Source organism: Saccostrea echinata, unplaced genomic scaffold, assembly GCF_033153115.1.
Source record: "Saccostrea echinata isolate AGI-Se365-2 ecotype Australia unplaced genomic scaffold, CSIRO_AGI_Sech_v1 ptg000041l, whole genome shotgun sequence".
NCBI classification, from domain to species: Eukaryota; Metazoa; Mollusca; class Bivalvia; order Ostreida; family Ostreidae; genus Saccostrea; species Saccostrea echinata.
Genome location: NW_026889790.1, coordinates 4,282,041 through 4,301,526, shown reverse-complemented (window position 1 = coordinate 4,301,526; position 19,486 = coordinate 4,282,041). Strand labels below are relative to the sequence as shown.

The 19,486-nt window shown below is 33.6% G+C and overlaps 2 protein-coding genes across 3 annotated transcripts in view; both read left to right on the top strand.

Moving 5' to 3' along the window:
* The first annotated feature begins 854 nt into the window (after window positions 1-854).
* LOC133200799 (RWD domain-containing protein 3-like) lies at window positions 855-6,707 on the top strand. 2 transcript variants are annotated; one of them, XM_061336599.1, is made up of 6 exons: window positions 855-1,013; window positions 1,599-1,681; window positions 1,832-2,092; window positions 5,191-5,453; window positions 5,679-5,788; window positions 5,899-6,707. In XM_061336599.1, exons 2-6 carry the CDS (start codon window positions 1,606-1,608, stop codon window positions 6,035-6,037), a joined length of 849 nt encoding a protein of 282 aa, XP_061192583.1. In that variant the 5' UTR covers window positions 855-1,013; window positions 1,599-1,605; the 3' UTR covers window positions 6,038-6,707. The 2 variants fall into 2 exon arrangements, with proteins under 2 accessions (XP_061192583.1, XP_061192585.1); XM_061336601.1 differs by lacking the exon at window positions 855-1,013 and having other exon boundaries at window positions 1,578-1,681.
* Window positions 6,708-15,585: 8,878 nt separating this feature from the next.
* The window catches only part of LOC133200795 (cAMP-specific 3',5'-cyclic phosphodiesterase 4C-like), a 70,076-nt gene continuing 66,175 nt past the window's right edge, over window positions 15,586-19,486 (top strand). The window contains exon 1 of the mRNA XM_061336594.1: window positions 15,586-15,842. Within this exon, the coding sequence (XP_061192578.1) occupies window positions 15,769-15,842 (74 nt within the window). The 5' untranslated portion in view covers window positions 15,586-15,768. The remainder of the gene's footprint in view (window positions 15,843-19,486) is intronic.

Here is a 19,486-nt window from a genome sequence, read left to right as displayed (position 1 = left end):
TTTCATTTGGAAGGGGGTTTGGGTGGGTTGGTGGGCTCAACCTCATTGGTTGTCAAATGTCTCCATTTTTGGAGGAGGGGAGCATTAGTGTAGCAAATAAATGTGATAGTTACAAGATTCCCCCTCCCCCAGTTTTGTATTGAATTAATTTTTTTAAAATTTATTTTCGCTGAATAAGATTGAATGAAAATCATAAACATAGGAGAATATCTTGACAAAGAGCATGCTAATTTCACTTGTAAACATTATTCACGCGTAGATAATTTTTAAATCCAGCTATTTGACTAAATTAGACCCAAACCCAAAAATCTTGAGATGCCAACAGTTACTAGATCAGTCGAACCCCCCCCCCCCCTCCCCGCAGTTTTGATTTATTTTCAATGCATAGATTAAGTGAATATATATCATAAAAAAATGGAGAATATCTTTTAAAAAAAACTTGCGATTTAATTTATTAACATTATTCATGCTTAATAAGTTTAAAATCCAGACTTTTTGACTAAATTAGACTCAAACAAAGCCAAGTTGACAAAAATCCAGGAGTTTATATTTCTGTAGGCCTATTATTTTTTTAAGTTCAGAACATTTAATATTGACATAGTTACTTTATTTATTTATTTATTTATTTATTTATTTATTTATTTATTTGATGCATTTGAGAAGACATACGAATTAAAACCAACTTTACAGGTGTTTAAAAAAATCTAACATTTTTCCGGAAATAAATATCTTCAGCTCATATTTTCGCTTTTATCACGGTAGATAAATTTCCAGTTACAAAATCAATCACTCACATGTTCATGATGATGTAAGATCTAGTCTACTAGTAACCTAGAAGGACGCTTGGTTCTTTATATCACTTCTTATGAATTGTTCTTGTATGCTTGATATATCTAAAAGTATGTAAAGTATATGACAGTTTAGCCCAAGGGAGGAGATGGTGAGGAAAATTAAGAAGTCCGTAACGTTGGTCTAGATGGCCTGCTGATCATTTTCAAGACGTTATTTACATGGTAATTCACACTTTCTCCACCATTACAGAACCAGTTTACTGTTTCACTCGATCTTTATGCCTTGCAATAGAATATATTTATTCACCAATCAAGGGCCCTCAGGGGGCATATACAATTATTTCAGAATGATTACATATATTAAATAATATTAAAGTATATTGTAATATGAAAGAATATAAATCATATAAAGCTAAAGATTTAGGCATACTTGTGAAACATGATTTTTTTTTTCTTGAAAGTCTTCCCTCTTCAGATGTACTCTTCCATCTACAACTTTGCCATCTTATATTTATTTTTTTTTTCAAATGATAACATAAAAAATTAAAATCTGCCAGAGATAAGTAACATGATGAAATTGGTGCTATTTGAGCAATTCTTTTAAGAAAATGAAGATTAAAGCTAAGGCTAAAATTTAAAGAGCAAAGACCATCTATCTTTAAATGCCATCTGCAGTATTCATGAATATTTTTTGTATTATTGGAAAAAATGGAAAGTCAGTCGGTCCATAATTGTTGCAGACAATTGCTGCTTAGAATAGTTACAATCTTTGTACATAATGCTATAGGAACAGCAAGATTAATGTAGACCTGGTATGTCAGAGGATTTACGGGAAGAACTGGAAGTTGTCCAGTCCATTTACTGTCGGCAGGGAGAGTGTATCATCAATGGTCAGTGTTTAGATTATATTATTAATAGATTTTTCCACAGGCAGATCATTTGTAAATATTATTTGAAGTGATTATTTTTTTCTGGTATACGTATGCCATTTCTGGAATATGTGTAACTTAATTAAAACACAAAACCGTATTCTATGATAGACACGTTAGGCAGTCCAGAACTAGAGGTGAGGCTTCAAGGAGAAGGGGATGTAACTCTTACAGTCACAGTCAGAATGCAGTTTCCTTCCTTGTATCCAAGGCAACTACCAACAGTTTCCTGTCAATGTGAAGACAGGTCGTTGTCACGGGAACTGATGACAAGTCTCACTGATTTAAGCACACAGATACAGGGTACCCCCATGATAACTGACTTACTGGCTCGAGCTCAGGAAATGATAAATCATCGAGTCTCAGTTGAAGGTAAGGACTGTGTATGTGGAGGAGTCAGACAGGATTTATATACATGTCACAGGGTGAATTATAATTAATTAATTAATATTACTAATTATCATTCATATCATATTCATACATTTGTCTAAAGCATTATATTACTATAGTAACTAGTGAATTCCGTTCTCACTATGGAATTTACTACATTCATTCATTGCCTTATTCATTCATTCTTTCATTTACGAGGGGTTATCAAAAAGTTCGTGGACTAGCGCCATAAAGTTAAAACCGCTTTAGGTACATCAATGAATTTTAACACATTTAGTTAGCATCATCTTTTCTATCTATAGAATTAACCATAAATCATACTTTTTATTTTTTGATAAATTGTTAATGTTTTTGTAAGCAATGGTATGTCCAGGCGGCGCAACCTCAAATATGACGTTTTTTCTACCTGAGTGTAACTGAGAAAAACTGTTTTGATATGAACATTTGTCATAAAAAAAATCCCGTTATTTCAGGTATGTTGTACAACATAATTGTTCCGTAAAATTTGCAATTTTTACCCAATTCTTTAAGTTCTATGAAATTCTATCGTAAATTTTTTATGTAGTGTTCAAAAAATTAAGAGCTTGAAAATGACGTCAAAAGGGGAAGGGGTTTCTTTTTCCTGCATTCTATAAAGTTTCGCACCTGGAAAAACTGGTATAGACCTAGGGAATGTTTAAATGGGCTACAGAAAAAGAAAATGCATCCAGAGTACTTGTTTTTAAATGCCCAAAAAGATTCAGAGAGATGAAAGATGCTCAGTTAATGTTGATTTGTAATCAGGGTGTTAAAAGTCAGTCACGTCGAAAAGTGACGTTGATCACGTTTGGTAGAAATTGAACTCCAACAAGCTAAGTATTCTGGCATAATCAAGTCAGGATATTTCCCTATGTATAGATCCATTTACAGTATCGTATGCATTGAAAGCAGCTGTTCATAACATTGTAAAGTCATATAAACAAGACCTGCTTATGTCCTTACTTAACTCCAGGTAATCTCATCAAGATAAGTGTACGAGATAGAGAGAGAGAGCGGACATTGAGAAACTATGACGTTGTCGGACGTCATGAAACTAAACGGCGACTGCGCTGGGTGACCATATAATGTCTTTTTTATTTTAGAATAATTTGGAAAATTATCAACGTATCGAGCTAAAATTTTCAACATTTCTTAAACTTTTGTTGTTTTAATGTTTCTTACATATTTTGTAAGCACTGACTACATAGTATTAATTTTATCGCATCAGTCCACGAACTTTTTGATAACCCTTTGTATACGGGTGAGTGATCAGTGAGAGTACGGGTGTGTGAATGGTAAAACTGGTTTTATTCTGTCCCCTGCGCATTCGCGCCAATACTAATTCTCGAGCACTCCAACCTAAGACTTTGGGGAGAGAAGACGCTCTCTCTCCCGAACACAACTTTATCTCACGATAATTGTGAACTTCAGTCTAGGAATTACGGTAAGAAATAATTGGTATATTATTTCTAAGGATTCAATTATTATTCAATATCTACGAGGGGTTATCAAAAAGTTTGTGGACTGTTGCGATAAAATCAATACTATGTAGTCAGTGCTTATAAAATTTATAAAGAACATTAATCAACAAAAGTTTAAGAAATGTTGAAAATTTTAGCTTGATACGTTGATAATTTGCCAAATTATTCTAAAATAAAAAAGACATCATATGATCACCCGGCGCTGTCGCCGTTTAGTTTCATGACGTCTGACAACGTCATTGTTTCTCAATCTCTGCCCTCTCAACCTTGTGCACTTATCTTGATGAGATTACCTGGAGTTAAGTAAGTACTTAAGTCGGTCTTGTTTATATGACTTTACAATGTCATGAACAGCTGCTTTCAATGCATATAATATTAATTGTAAATGAATCTATGCATAGAGAAAGATCCTCACTTGTTTATGCCAGAATACTTAGGTTGTTAGAGTTCATTTTCTTCCACACATGATTAATGTCACTTTTGGACGTAACTGACTTTTGACACCCTGAGTGCAAATCGACATTAACTGTGCATCTTTCATCTCTCTGAATCTTTTTGGGTATTTAAAACAAGTACTCTGAATGCATTTTATTTTTCTGTAGCCAATTTTAACTTTCCCTAGGTCTATACCAGTTTTTCAAGGTGCGAAACTTAATAGAATGTTGGAAAATGAAACCCCTCCCCATTTTTGACGTCATTTTCAAGCCCTTAATTGTTTGGAACTCCATATAAAATTAACGAAAAAATTTCATATAACTTACAGAATGGGGTAAAAATTGCAAATTTTACTGAACAATTGTGTCGTACCACATGCCTGAATTAACGGAATTTTTTGATGACAAATTTTCATATCAAACGAGTTTTTCTCAGTTACACTCAAGTAGAAAAATCGTCATATTTGAGGTTGCGCCGCCTGGACACACCATTGCTTTCAAAAACATTAACAATTTATTAAAAAATAAAACTTATTATTTATGGTTTATTCTATCGATAGAAAAAGATGATGCTAACTAAATGTTTTAAAATTCATTCATGTACCTAAAGCGGTTTTAGTTTTATAGCGCTAGTCCACGAACTTTTTGATAACCCCTCGTATTTGAACATTTTATTCAAATCGAGTATTTTCCAAATTATCCAAATTCATAAAATTTAAATTATGATCCATGTAAAAGTGTGAGTGAGGCGAGAGATATTTAATACCTGTTGTTATATTTCAGGTCACCCTTCCTTCTTTGTTATAAAATTCCATAATCGTAGAATCTATATTATATATAAACATCGAACCCAGCAGCCGTGTTGTGTTGTATTTTACCAGTTATAAAAGTTTGTGACATACAAATATTGGTGCTCTCACAATTCAGTTTGTGGAACCACTTAAAATTATTACATTTAAGATTAGATTAATGTCATATCCATGCATATGTAACAAGCTTTACTTATAAATGTTTTGGTGACTTTAGTAATTTTTGAGTCCATTTTTTTTTATGCCCTCATCCTCTAACTTTTCCAGTCTTAATTGAATAATTCTTAAGTGATACCAATTTTTAATCAAATCCTGATCTATCTTTTTGATATTTGCAGCTCAAATCACAGACAACAATCTTGATGAGATTGGTAGTCATCAAACACCAGCACCCTCAGAGGCCCATGGAGGGGGATCAGTGAAAAAGGACCAAGGGGAGGGGACAGTTACAGCAGTATTGTTGCTGGACCATATGCGGTCCAAGACTAGATACATCCAAACCATCCAAAAATGGGTCACCAGTCTATCTATACAAGGCTGCCTGGTCTTTACAGGAAAACTTATCTTTTTAGTCCTTCAAGGACATTCAGCTAATATCAAGGTTACTATAACTTCCTAAGGAAGATTTATTGTTAATGAATGTAATAAACTGAATGTAATTATAGAAAAAATCTTAGTAATCATGGGTTGCACAAAAAGTCAATACTTAATAATGCTGTAGGTCCTTTTGACATACTTTTAAATACACTATTCTTGAATTTGGAAATAATGAAAGAATAGTATGTATTAGTGTTATTTGGTATTAACACCTTAATTGTTTTATCAGGAGTACATCAAGTTACAGAGGAGCAGCAATGTAGATGTGGACAGCCGAGGGAAGAAATGTAAAGAGCGAATGATGTCCGTTCTTTATCAGGGAGTCGTGGAAGGAAAGGGGTAAGTTAATCTGTACGGGGGGAGGAGGACAGTAAACAGAGATATAGTCGCCTTTTTTACATACAAACGCAGTTTGAATGGAACTTTCTTTTGAATACTTACTTTCATAGATTCCAAGACTTTGAAGTTAGAGAGTGTAAAAGTCAGATGGAGATAGAGGAAATCTTCCAGCAGACAGAGTTACTGCCCTTGTATCAGGAACACATTCAGCCACTGTTGAAGTCCTCCAATATTCCACTGACCAAATGAGTGACCAGGGCAGAGTTTTAACCATTTATCAGGATTACAATTAACAACTTACTTAGAATTTTCAATTCATCATAGACCAAATGAGTGACTGAAGCAGAATAAATGTTCTTGATTCATGTGACGTTCAACCTCTGCTGAAATCCTCCAATATCCATCAAGATTATTTTATTAATGGGATTCTTTACGTGGGGAATACCTGAAGTTGAACATAATCTGATGCTTTACTACTGTCCTAAAAGGAGGAGGGGACATAACACACTCACTTCATATCTTCACAGCATTGCATTTATCTTCATATGTGTAATGAAAATGAATTGTTCTTTTCATCATGCATTATCCATACCAGAAAATGAACAGTTTTTAACCACAGAAACAGAACTTTAAAATTAACACATGAGAGTTTACGCCCAAGTAATTACTTGACCAGTGCCTGGGAAAAGTGACCACATCAAAGTGTTGATGACAAGAAATTGTCAGTAGTTATATCTGGGTGATAATGTTACCATTATGTCAGACTTTGTATAAGGAGAGCAATTCAGCAGGTCTCCCATTTGTTCTGTGTGTTAGAAGTTATTATGAAGTGTTGACATATTTCCTCTTTACCAGTATTGTCTATACATTGTGTACATCTTGGATTCATTGAGTCAGATGGCAGTTTGGCAGGACAGTATTAAGACCTTATTTATGTGTAGAGTTGACCTACTTTGTAGATAGGCTTCTGATTCCTGTCAGGTAACAGGAAAATCATAATGTGTGTATATATGACAGGTGTTATAATTATTATACCAGTGTTAATTAGTGTATCAGTGTTAATTCATCCTGCATTGTATACTATGAATTCAGGAAAGATAACTCCTGCACATTTAAAGTACCAATTATTGATATCAATAACTTGGACATTTCAGAAACTGGATGTGGAAAAGGCTGAGCACCAACACAGAAATAAAGATAAAAGATCCTAAATCTTAAGGTAAATATGGCAATATGGAGATATGGAGATAATTGTAAGAAAAAGCTTGGAAAGATTGTGCAGGGTTTATCATCATTTTCAATCAGAAACATGGTCATTGGGACTCTTAAAGAAACTATGTTATAGAAATTTGTGAAGCAGTTTTTACACGCTTTTTTACTGCTTAAATTTTTATGAGGGTTGTCCGGTAAAATCATGGACAAGTTGTCTATAGTTAAAAATAATCATCACTGCAGTCTAAAATTTTCACTACTTTTTAGTACATTTTTACAGCAATATTTTTGTTTATATTTTTTTCTTCTGTAGTCATTTAAAGGCTCTTAGGGCGTCATTACTAAATCTAAATCAAATGGGGGATCAAAATTTTACATAGGAATTTATAGAAAAAAATCTTTAAAAATCTTTTTCTCAAGAACAACAAAGCCACAATTAGTCATATTGATAAGGAATCATCCTCAGGTAGTGTAGATTAAAGTTTGTACAAATCATGACCCCCAGGGGTAGGGTGGGGCAACAATGGGGGATCAAAGTTTTACATAGAAATATATAGCAAAAAATCTTTAAAAATCTTCTTCTCAAGAACAACGAAGTCACAATTAGTCATATTGATGTGGATTCATCCTCAGGTAGCGTAGATTCAAGTTTGTTCAAATCATGACCCCTGGGGGTAGGGTGGGGCCACAATGAGGGATCATAGTTTTACATAGGAATATATAGGGGTAAAAAAACTTGAAAAATCTTCTCAAGAACAGCAAAGCCATGTTTTGTCATATTGATATGGAAGCATCCTCAGGTAGTGTAGATTCAAGTTTGTTCAAATCATGACCCCTGGGGATAGGGTGGGACCACAATGGGGGATCATAGTTTTACATAGGAATATATAGGAAAAAATCTTTTCAACAACAGAAAAGCCATGTTTAGTCATATTGATATGGAAACATCCTCAGGTAGTGTAGATTCAAGTTTGTTCAAATGGGGGGGGGGGGGGGGGGGTAGGGAGGGTCCACAATGGGGGATCAAATTTTTAACAAGGGAATATATAGGAAAAAAATCTTTAAAAATCTTCTGCTCAAGAACAGCAAAGCCATTTGTTATATTGATATGGAAGCATCCTCAGGTAGTTCAAAATCCAAGCCCCCCCTTTTTTAAACTTTCCAATACTGAAGTGATTTGTGCTTTTTCCTAGCCAATGTGCTCAGGTGAGCAATGTGACCCATGGGCCTCTTGTTGTATTTTCAGGCTGAAAAACATGTTGAGTTAAGGCTTTGTATTTCTGACTTGGACCATCTTGAATTCCCTGTTTTCATGCTGGTCCAACGTGTAACCTTGTCTTCTGATAACAGGAAAATTGAGATCTTGCTCAGATGTGAGATTTAATATAGTGCATCTTCATTCAGTTTGAAGTTAAAAAAATTGAAATGGGAAATAAGCCTCCAAAAACTTTAATTTGATATAATAGTTAGATCTTGTCAGCTGATCTATTAGTGGATGGACACACTTAGCTGTTTAAGACATACTATGTATAAAGATCTTGTTTCCTTGGAGTGACATTGGTGTAGCTTCCAGACATATGTTTTACTTGTTTCACTAATTAAAAGTCTTATTTAATGTTTAAAAGTTGTGTCAAATTAGGAAAAAAATCATCAGCTGTTTCAGAAAAAAAGTATGATGATTGTTGGAAGGCAATTTTCCTACAGTTTTTAGCTCACCTGAGCCGAAGGGTCAAGTGAGCTTTTCTGATCAAAATTTGTCTGTCGTCGTTGTAAACTTTTCACATTTTCATCTTCTTCTCAACAACCACTGGGCCAATTTCAACCAGACTTGCCACAAAGTATCCTTGGGTTAAGGGGATTCAAGTTTGTTCAAATGAAGGGTCACACCTTCTTCCAAGGGGAGATAATTATGAATTCGTGAAAAATTAATGGCATCATTTAAAAATCTTCTCAATAACCACTGTGTTTGAAAATAAGAAACTTATATGGAAGCATCCTCAAGAAGTGTAGGTTCAAGTTTGTTCCAATCATGACCCCTGGGGTAGGGTTGGGCCACAATGGGAGATCAAAGTTTTACATAGGAATACATAGGGCGATTCTTCAAAAATCATCTTCTCAAGAACAGCAAAGCCATGATTGGTCATTTTTATGTGGAAGCATTCTCAGGTAGTGAAGATTCAAGTTTGTTCAGATCATGACCCCCAGGGGTAGGATGGGGCCACAAAGGGCAACCAAAGTTTTACATAGGAATACATAGGAAAAATCTGTAAAACTCTTCTTCTCAAGAACAGGAAAGCCAAGATTGGTCATATTTATGTTATGTATATCAATAAAAATTGTCTTCTTAAGAACAGCAAAGCCATTATTTGTCATATTAATTCAAAAGCATTCCTATGAAGTATAGATTCAAGTTAGTTCAAATCCCCCCCCCCCCCCCCCCCAGCAAAGCCATTATTTGTCATATTAATTCAAAAGCATCCCTATGTAGTGTAGATTCAAGTTAGTTTAAATCAACCCCCACCCCCCCTTGAACCACTTTTATATCAAAACTGGGCCTTTTGTTATTGTTTACACTTTTTATTGCAAAATAGTTTGATGGAAAAGTAAAAAAATAAGATTGATATATTTATTTAAGATTTTTTTTCATATTGGCCATGAAACATAAAGGACAAGTGCACTTAAGCAATGCTTAATGGGCCCTTTTTCAGTGCTGTTTTACTTAAGAATATATTACCAAATTGTTCTTTTTTGGTAATAGTTAAACACAAGTGGATATTTCTAATTAAAATCACGTTAAAACATCATCTAAATCAGCATGGATTTAAAACAAATGAAGATTTTTAAATGCTTATGGCTACCCCAAATCCAGAAAAGTCATACCGAAACTATTTTGAGTTTGTTTATTTAAATTAAGGGGAGGAGACATTCAAATCGGAGACTTGAACAATCTGATGGTGGATCATTGACGGGCATGTTTGCCGAATGATACTTACGCTATTTTACTTGAGAAAAAAATCGAATGAAGGTGTATAGATGCCTGTAGCCACAGTGATCAAACTAAGACATTTGCATGCATGCATTTGAAATAATACAATAAGTATTACCATTAGTTCCTTTAAATTTTAAAATGAAAAAAAGTGTATTAAGGTGGCTTTCAATACCAGTACCTTTGTCTTGCATGAATGTTAAAAATGTTTGACGCTTTTATGTATGATGACATTTTAACGACACTAAACTCTCCTAACCCTTCCGTGTTCCTAAAACAAAATACATACAAACTTCTCTATGCGGCACGACTTCGATATAATTATACAAAACGTGGCTATCTTTTACAGTTTTACAGTAGCACCTTTGAGGAATGTTTAACTGGGTAGAACTCACGTGACTACCGGTATTTTAAATAATTTATTTCACTAGTGGGTTCAGCATAGGTCATACAGGTAAATAGCTCTAGCTTGCTATAGGAAAAACATTGAACTTTTCATACATTTTTAATGTTTTAAGTACAAGCCTAATCTTGTACAAATTTCCTACTTTCACACAAGTTTTATAAATGTATAATGCACTTTTTGTCATTCGCACAAGTTTGTACAACGTTAGGCTGACAGTAAACAAAAGTTTTGAAACGAATGATGGTCCACGATTTACTATAGAAAATCACGAATGTCAGCTGACCCCTACCATATTGTATGGCTTTGCTCTTTGTATATTCATGAATTTCAGCGATAAAATTTGTTGAATCTTATGGTTTAGATATCAATTAATGATCTGAGATGAAAAATTATGCTTAATTTGATTTTTCATTTTTTCACATTTTACTGGGGCCCTTAAGTGCACTCATTCTTTTTAACATTTCTAGCAAGAGGGAAATTCCTAGCACATGATAGTGCAATATTACAAGCAATGATTGGGGGAAAATTAAAATTCAGAATGACTTTAGGAGAGTTTTTGTCTTGTGCTCAGTGTTAAAGATGTTTGGAGATTGTTTATATTCTCTTAGCTGAATAAGAATTAGTGAGTTTTTAAAATAAATATGACTGGTCATCTCTGCCGCTGTTTTTACAAGAGAAGTATTTTAAAATGGAAGTTCTGAGTGATTCAAGTACCATGGACACTTAATTATTCTGTATAAATGACCATGCCACTCTCAGAACACTTTTCTCTGTATTGACAAACTTGTCTTCAAAGCAATTGATTCTCTTTAAAAGAAAAAAAAGTAAAAGCTTTGTGCTTTTATGGAATGAGATGTGTCTCTGTCAAATGATCTCCAGAAGTGGTCTGAGTTTAGGGGGGAATTGGAGACTGGTAAGTGAAGGGTGATTGATGAAGAAACAGGGATAAAAACTGAAATCAATAAAGGGGAGTGCAATCAATTCCTCACCATCAGAAAAGATCAGCCAGGCTGAACAATTAACCAAGCCACAGGTAATCTCCCATAATTCCCATCATCTGGGGAGGAAGTCATAGAGAGGATGCCTGATTGGTCGATATTTTATGGTAGTGATCAGGTTTCTTTTCCAATAAAAGATCATATAATTAAAGATAACCAAGAGATAATCAAATGATCCAAAATGACCTTGGGCAGAGAAGGACAGTGTTATTTGATTAGTATCAAAATTCTTTGTTCCACAACAGTATTGGTACAACTTCCTTAACGTTCATCATCTTTCTGCTGCTCAGTCATATTAAATTTTTCCTTAACACTATACATTTATTGACTGGGTTCGAGGGCAACTTGCGTTTTGTCGGACCCAAGAACCAAACTGTTTGCCTGAGGCTGTTAGGCCGAAGCAAACAGTTTGGTTTGAGGGTCAACTAAACGCATTTTGTCTAAGAACACAGTCAATAAATGTTTTGTTATACCTTTTATTTTATTTACATACATGTATCTTGTACTGGTTTCCATATTGTAAATTTCCTTTTCCCCGCATTGCAGTTAAACTCGGTCCTGCCCATAGTATGACGTAGTGTTCCAATATCTTATTGACAGGTCCAATATCTCACTCAGTGGTCAAACATCGATTTTCAATGGACCACTCAGTAAAACATTGGAAATATTAGACTTTTTTAGTGTAGATTTATATAGGAAACAATTTTTAAAGGTATAACAATTATGATTATCCAAAAGAAATCTAAATTAGCATATCTTGCAGGGCTATATTTGACAGAAATAGATTTTTTAAGAATTGACAATTTTATAAAGGAATAATAGTTATTTATACCAGTTAGAGTTATCTCTCTTATCAGAGGGTCTATAAACCTTAAACTAAACTAATTGTGAATCTGTGGTTTTAATGAAATTGAGTTCTTTTCCACAGAAAGTACAAATATAGGATAAATCGGGAAAAGTCAACGTAAAGATATTCCTCAGTTTGATTTTAATTGATAGATTCCAACTAAATTCCAAACTAATTAAATTGTAACACACACAGTACTAGTAAGACAAAAATTTTACTTATGTTTGGCTTTTTGATAAGTAGTAGTTTGATTAATTTAAGAAAAAAAAATTCTTTTCTTCTCTACACTTTGTTATATACAATTTCATACTTTGAATTAAGTATTCTGCACTAGATTTTATTATTTTTATTTGTGATCTGCACTAGATTTTATTATTTTTATTTGTGATCTGCACTAGATTTTATTATTTTTATTTGTGATCTGCTCTAGATTTTATTATTTTTATTTTGTGAGAGAATTACAGTTTACAGTAGCATGTACAAAGCTATGATGTTTGAATATTAGAAATATCAGAAATTCCAGTCATTGGCCCCACATGAATTCTTCCAAAAACCACTATATGTGGAAATTAACTCAGAATGTGAAGTAAATGACTCCATTGTGATTTCCTAGAAAATCAATCAACTCGGCATTATGTTCTTCTTGTGAATACATGTACCTACAAATGTTTTCAATTTATTAATCTATTTGGAATGCAAGAACTTCCAAAATAAAGGCAGAAAAAAAGGCAACAGAATGTTTTTTCTTTAGACTCTAACCTGTATGAGATTTCTAACATAAACTGTATGTAGTGTGTTCCTAATGGAAGTGTTGTTTTGGAAGTTTTATCAAAATATCAACTCATAACTTCTTTGATTACGATTTTCTTTCTTCTTGTTTTCAGCAGACATTTATGCTTTGATATATGTAGGTTTTTTGGCATTTCTTTAATATCAGTGCTTGGCTAACCAGTATAAAGGCTTATGAAAGGGATTTTTTAATATTAAACTTTATATATATGTGATCAAAAAAAGCTTTTATAGACTTTAATTTTATGACTTTTTTAACAGTTGTAAGGATACAGTTTTCTGGGCCACATCTCTGTTATATGTAGCTTTCATCAGAGTTAGTGTAACTGTTTTTACATTTTTCAAATGTTTTGTCTGAATGGTTGTATATGTATAAACAAAGATGCACCAAATTTGCAACATATGTTCATCTGGTGATTTAAAACACGTTTAACGATTCTTTTATATGCAGTCTAAAATGGCTGCCTTTACATCTGATCTGTATGATCTAACCAATCCCACTGCTTCCCCATTTCACAAACTTGTCACAATTATTCATTTTTCAAATACCAAAGAAATTCAATGAATTCGCTGTGAATTTGTGTGCATGTATTTTCCCCCCCTTTTTTTATGAAGGAATAAAATTCCAACCTGGCCACTGTAGCATATTGATTTCCAAAAATAAATTCAATTTTCTCTGTGAAGAATTTACATAAAACTTCCTCAAATTTCATGTAACACTTGAAAAATCCTGGGCAATACCCAGTAAATGGTTGTGGAAGTAAGCTAAATATTGCCTTTGATATTTCAAACCTTGGGGGAACAAGCTAGTAAAAACCTAGCTACAGATCTGTAGCTCGCTGGTCTGAAAAAATCTGGATAGATGACAAGAGAGCTACAGTCCCACCCATAGAAGAATGTGTATATTTATTGCCCACAAAAAAGTGAGCTGTTTCTCGATTTATTTCTCAATATCTCAAAATATTACTTGCTCTGTGTTCTTAACATATTCTTTTACTATTTCTACAACAAAACATTACCCATAACCATTGTAAATAGCCTTCCTGGGTCTGAAATTGAACCATCTAAAATTTTGCCTATTTGTTCTGCCATTTTGGGTGGCAAGACAGTTCTGTCCAACGTGGTTCATGCAGATGTCAACTACAAGAACAGTTAAAAGAGGTCTAACAGAGGTCTAAGAAATTTTCTGAAATCAAGACTTTTGCTGTTGAGGAAAGAATTTGGAAAAATTAATCCAGAACAGAGCTTAACTTTTTGTGCACAATAAATATACAGTTTTTTCTATGGGTCACACTATAACTCTCCCGTGTGTATATATATATTTTTTTTGTGGTGGTGGGGGGGGGGGGGGACTACAGTTCTGCAGCCACTAAAACTTGATGTGGTTACATATCACATCCAGAAATTTAATTTTTTTTTCTTTTTGATCCTTGTGTAACTTTGCATATAAACAAATGTTTTGGATCCATGAGAACCAAATTGCGGTATACATTCTTTAATACCAAGTTAGTCTGTTGAGCTTCTAGGCACACAGGCCTCTTGTTTTCAGCATACATAGATCTGTTAGAGATACTCAGATGTTTAATCATTGAGAATTTGATTACTTGGCAGAGTAATTTGCCAGATCACTTATTACATTTTGGATTAATCAATTGTAACTGTTCTGGGACAGAGAGTGGCTCGCTGACTAGTAAATTATGCAAGAAATTTTATGTTAATATATAATTTTTTTTTTTTTTCTTCAAGGTTCCAAGAATTGGCAGAAAAATTTTATGTTGGATCCTCCCACAAGATTTGATCCACCCCCACTTTATTCATTTTGATCCATACCCTACACCACCTATTAGATCCAGGCTGCTTGATAGAGACCAGAGACAGACACTGTTTAATATTCTCTCAGGAGTGGAGCAGTTAAACCAAAGTGTTGACAAACCCCCCTAAATATCCTCTTACTATTAAGTCTACTAATTACAGAAGTGGCAGATTAATGGATTAGTGACTTAAAAAGATTTTGTGCAATATTCATGTGAAGCCTTTTAATAGAGCTTAGCGTTACATTTTATTACATTCAAGAAGAAAAGGAAAATAACAAGTTATTTATAATTGGAGCTTGCATTTTAAAAACATGTTTTTATAGATTTCCATATGTCACAAAGTTGATGGATTCTCGTTTGTCACTAACTCATCACTGAGAGAGAGTGACACAGATCTTTGTGTGTAATTAAGATGGAGGTACGTTCTGACATGATTCGTTAGATTGCTGGATTTCTGTCAATCAAGGGTCACAGCTGACCAGACCTGGAGATAGAGCCCAGCTCCATTATTTTGTGATGGTGTACCTAAGCTGCAATTAAAGTGTGTATAATTCAAAGTCTTCTGCTCTGGGCCAAGGTAATCAACTTACAGGGAATTAAATTTACATCACCTTGGGACTGGTACATAAACTGGGGAATGACCAAGTTCCAGTAGGGCTGCAGAGTGAGACATTAAGGGGAATGGAAATCTATGGACATTTGTGACCCACAGAGGAACTAACCATACCTGTAGCTTGGAGAGATATTAGCCATTTGTTTTTTAATTGATCACAGCTGGGGGAGAAAGGGAAGGCTTAGGTCCAGTGTTTTATTTTAGAAGCCAGGAAGAAATCTGTTTATTCATAGGAGTGAATTCTTATACATGTATTAAATTAACCGTACTGATAAAAGAGGATATTTTTGGAGTAACGGACAAACACACAGGAGAATGCAGGTGGAATGTGGGGACATTGGAAAGCTGAGGGTCAACCGCAGCAGACGGCACACTCTGGCGAATGTCCGGTAAGTAAGTGACCTCTTACACATGGGTTATTTCTAGATTTGGCAAGCACTAATGAATGACATTAGGTACTTGGAGTGTTATAGTACAGATCAGAATCAACTAATGGTATAAAACACTTACCATTACTGAAACAGAATGCCATTGTCAACTTTATTTTAATGTAGTTCTATGTTTGAAACCTCCTTGACATGTTTAAAACATCTGAAATGCTCTGGATATTAAATATTGAGCTAACTTAAAACATTTATAGTGTTAATAGATGAAACTTTTAAACATTTTGTATTAGAGAAATGGGAATAGGCAGCATAATATTCTTTGTATATTATTATATAATTATTGACCAGCTTATTAACTTAATTGACCAGTTCAAACATTGTTAAATTTTACTTCTGCTATGACACTGTCAAGCCAAATTGATTTTCAAAAGGTGGGAGGATGGGATCATTCAGATAGAAAAAAAAACAACCAGAAGCCGGAGATTTCTGAGACCTTCTGTGATTACCAAGTCAAATTAGTTAAACATATATATTTACAGTGCATCATAGTTAACATTATCACTAAACCAGGCTCTGTAGTTGTTCTACTGTAAATCAACTTACAGTCAAACCTGGTTAGGACAAAAATACAATAAACCAATTACAACCAAACATGGTTACCCCAAACTCAGAGAGTCCAAAGATATCTGAATTTTACAGTTTCAGCTAGAGAATGAATGCCTAGTTCTACGGTATATTTTTGAACCCTTTCTCTTCTTTTCTGTGATATTAATGTTTTAAGATTGATGAGGTATTGTATTATAGCTCCTGTTTTTTACTCAACAATAGTTTTAATTTTAAAATCTATAGATGACATAAACAATTCATAAGGAAGCCATGTGGGATTCATTGACATAATTCTAACATGTCCTCTCGTGTTTCGAATTTCTCTGTAATGCCCAGTGACTTTAAAAATGACAATCTAACTCAAAAATTGATTTTTAAATAAAATTTCAATATTTTATTTAAACAAAGAAAATTTCAGTTAATGATATAAAGAGAATATATATTTTGGGGAAAAAATTACATTGTCTTTGAAATTTGTAGAATTCTTTCATCATAAACTTTCTGGTGATATTTATTTGAGATAGGAAAGTGTTCAAAATAAGAAAACAAGAACAGATCAGTCCCCTAGCTCAGAAAACACATTCTTTTCCCCCATTACAAAATGTACAGATGATGAAAGTATGAAGTCATAATAATCCTAACACAGATCAAAGAAGTACCGTTATGTAATAAACGTCACCTAAGTACCTCTCAAATAGTGTGTAGTGACTCCAAAGATTCTTTTCTACAAAGAACAGCACACTAAGTGCTACTCAAAAATAGTGGGGATGATGGGATCTGTAGTGGCTCTATTTTGCATTAGATGTCCCCTAGGAAATGGAAGGGGGAGGATATGATTGACACATGCATGATGCAGATGTACTTTTGAAATTGTTGAACAATTATGATATTGGAAAACTGATACAAATACTTCCTTATAAAACGTCATGGTAGCCGTAAAATTGGCGAGGAATGCATGTTGTATGGAAAATACTAGAGAGGTGTCACATAAGGTTAAAGCACTAATGGAAATAAAATTTGTAATGTACAAAATACATTTAATCTTCCACAGAATTAAATGTGACAGCAGATAACGTTATATAATACAAAAAGATTCATGTGGAACAAATATATGGGAGTTGAAACAGGTTTTAAGATTCGTAATTAACAGTGAGAGGTGATGTTGTGTAACCTTAACGTTTAAATGAATAGCAAGTGAGGAAGCATTTTGTAGTTAATTACTACGTGTAAAAGCAGGTCTTAGAAATAATGGAAGATGTTGACATCCTCTATGTATTGTAAGATTTAAAGATCATACATGAAACATATGATGAGTAACCCAGCCTATGATATATAAACTGATCTCTAAGTGGAAATTCATTTTTATGCCCCACCATGAATATGGCCGGGGCATTTAGAGTTTGTCATGTCCATCTTCCATCCTTCTGTCTGTCCTTCCATCACGCTTTGCGTTTAGCTCAGTTCAAAGCTCGATTTCAAAGAAACTATTCAAGATATTTTTATCAAACTTCATATGCTGATAGATGTTGATGAGAGCTATTCAACTGCATCAACATTTTTTTTTACCTTGACCTTTCCTTTGACCTTGACTCCACTTTTCTTAAATAAGGGTTTAGCTCAGTTTTAAAGAAACCATTCAAGATAGTGTTATCAAACTTCATATATACTGATACATACTGATGTTAGCCTTTCAACTGCATCAGCATTTTTTGACCTTGACCTTTCCTTTGACATTGACCCCAATTTTCAAAAATTAGTGTATAGCTCAGTTTTAAATTAATAATTCAAGATATTTTTATCAAACTTCATATGCTGATACATACTGATGAGAGCTATTCAACTGCATCAACATTTTTTTACCTAGACCTTACCTTTGACCTGAATTTTCTTAAATTTGTGTTTAGCTCAATTTTTAAGAAAACATTCATGATATAGTAATCAAACTTGATATGCTAATACATACTGATGTAAGCTTTTCAACTGCATTAACATTTGTTGATCTTGACCTTTCCTTTGACCTTGACCTCACTTTTCTTGAATTAGTGTTTAGCTTAGTTTTAAATATAAAAACATTCAGGATATTTTTATCAAACTCAGTATGCTGATATGTATTAGAGAGCTATTCAATTGCATCAAAATCTTTTGACCTTGCCCTTTCCTGTGGCCTTGACTTCAATTTTCTTTAATTTTAATTTTGCTTAGTTTTAAAGAAACCATTACGATATTTTTATGTAAGCTTATGCACTGTTTCATGAGAATTTTTCGTCTATATCCAATATTTTAGGTTTCAATTTTAAAGAAACTATTCAAGACATTCTAATCAAACCTATACACTAAATACAGATTTTTATGTTGCATTACTAATATACACTCGGTGAGGTATTCATGCCCTATGGACATATTTCTAGTTTTAAATGTATTTTCTCAGTTAGCTTTAACTTATTAAATTATTATGATTAAACATGCAGCAGACCTACATCTGCTTTTGAAGCTTTTAAGAGACCTTTTAAATTTTATTTTGTACTAAAGTTTCCAGGGGTTTCCATTTTTCTTGTCAGAATTAGAATGATTCAAGAGTTCTCCAAGCTTTTCTAGTTAATCTCTTCTCATATGTTGAGTTTTATATAAAATCCAAAGGAAAGAAAACCTTTTGACACATTGATCAGAAAATCTTTGCTATAGAAATCAAGACTTTACTTTGATATTAATGTTTTTATCTCTGAAAAATTGAATGCACAGAAGAATCTGAGGCTCGCTGATTTCCGTTCGTTCCTTTGTGTTATTTGCTCTTTTACATCCGAGATGAAAATGATATTGTAATGATTTGCATGAAAAGAGTTTCCCAGTAAGCCTGGAACAAGGTGATTTCCTACACTCACTGATTTCCTAGACTCCGACATTTGTCAATAATTACAGAAAATTGGTTGTAGCTTAGTCGGGTTAGGTCTAAAGATCTTTGATCTTGGGAAGTTCATTTTTAGGTGGCATAATGATAATTTTTGTCGATTGCTCATTAATGATGTTCTGACCAACTTAATGAG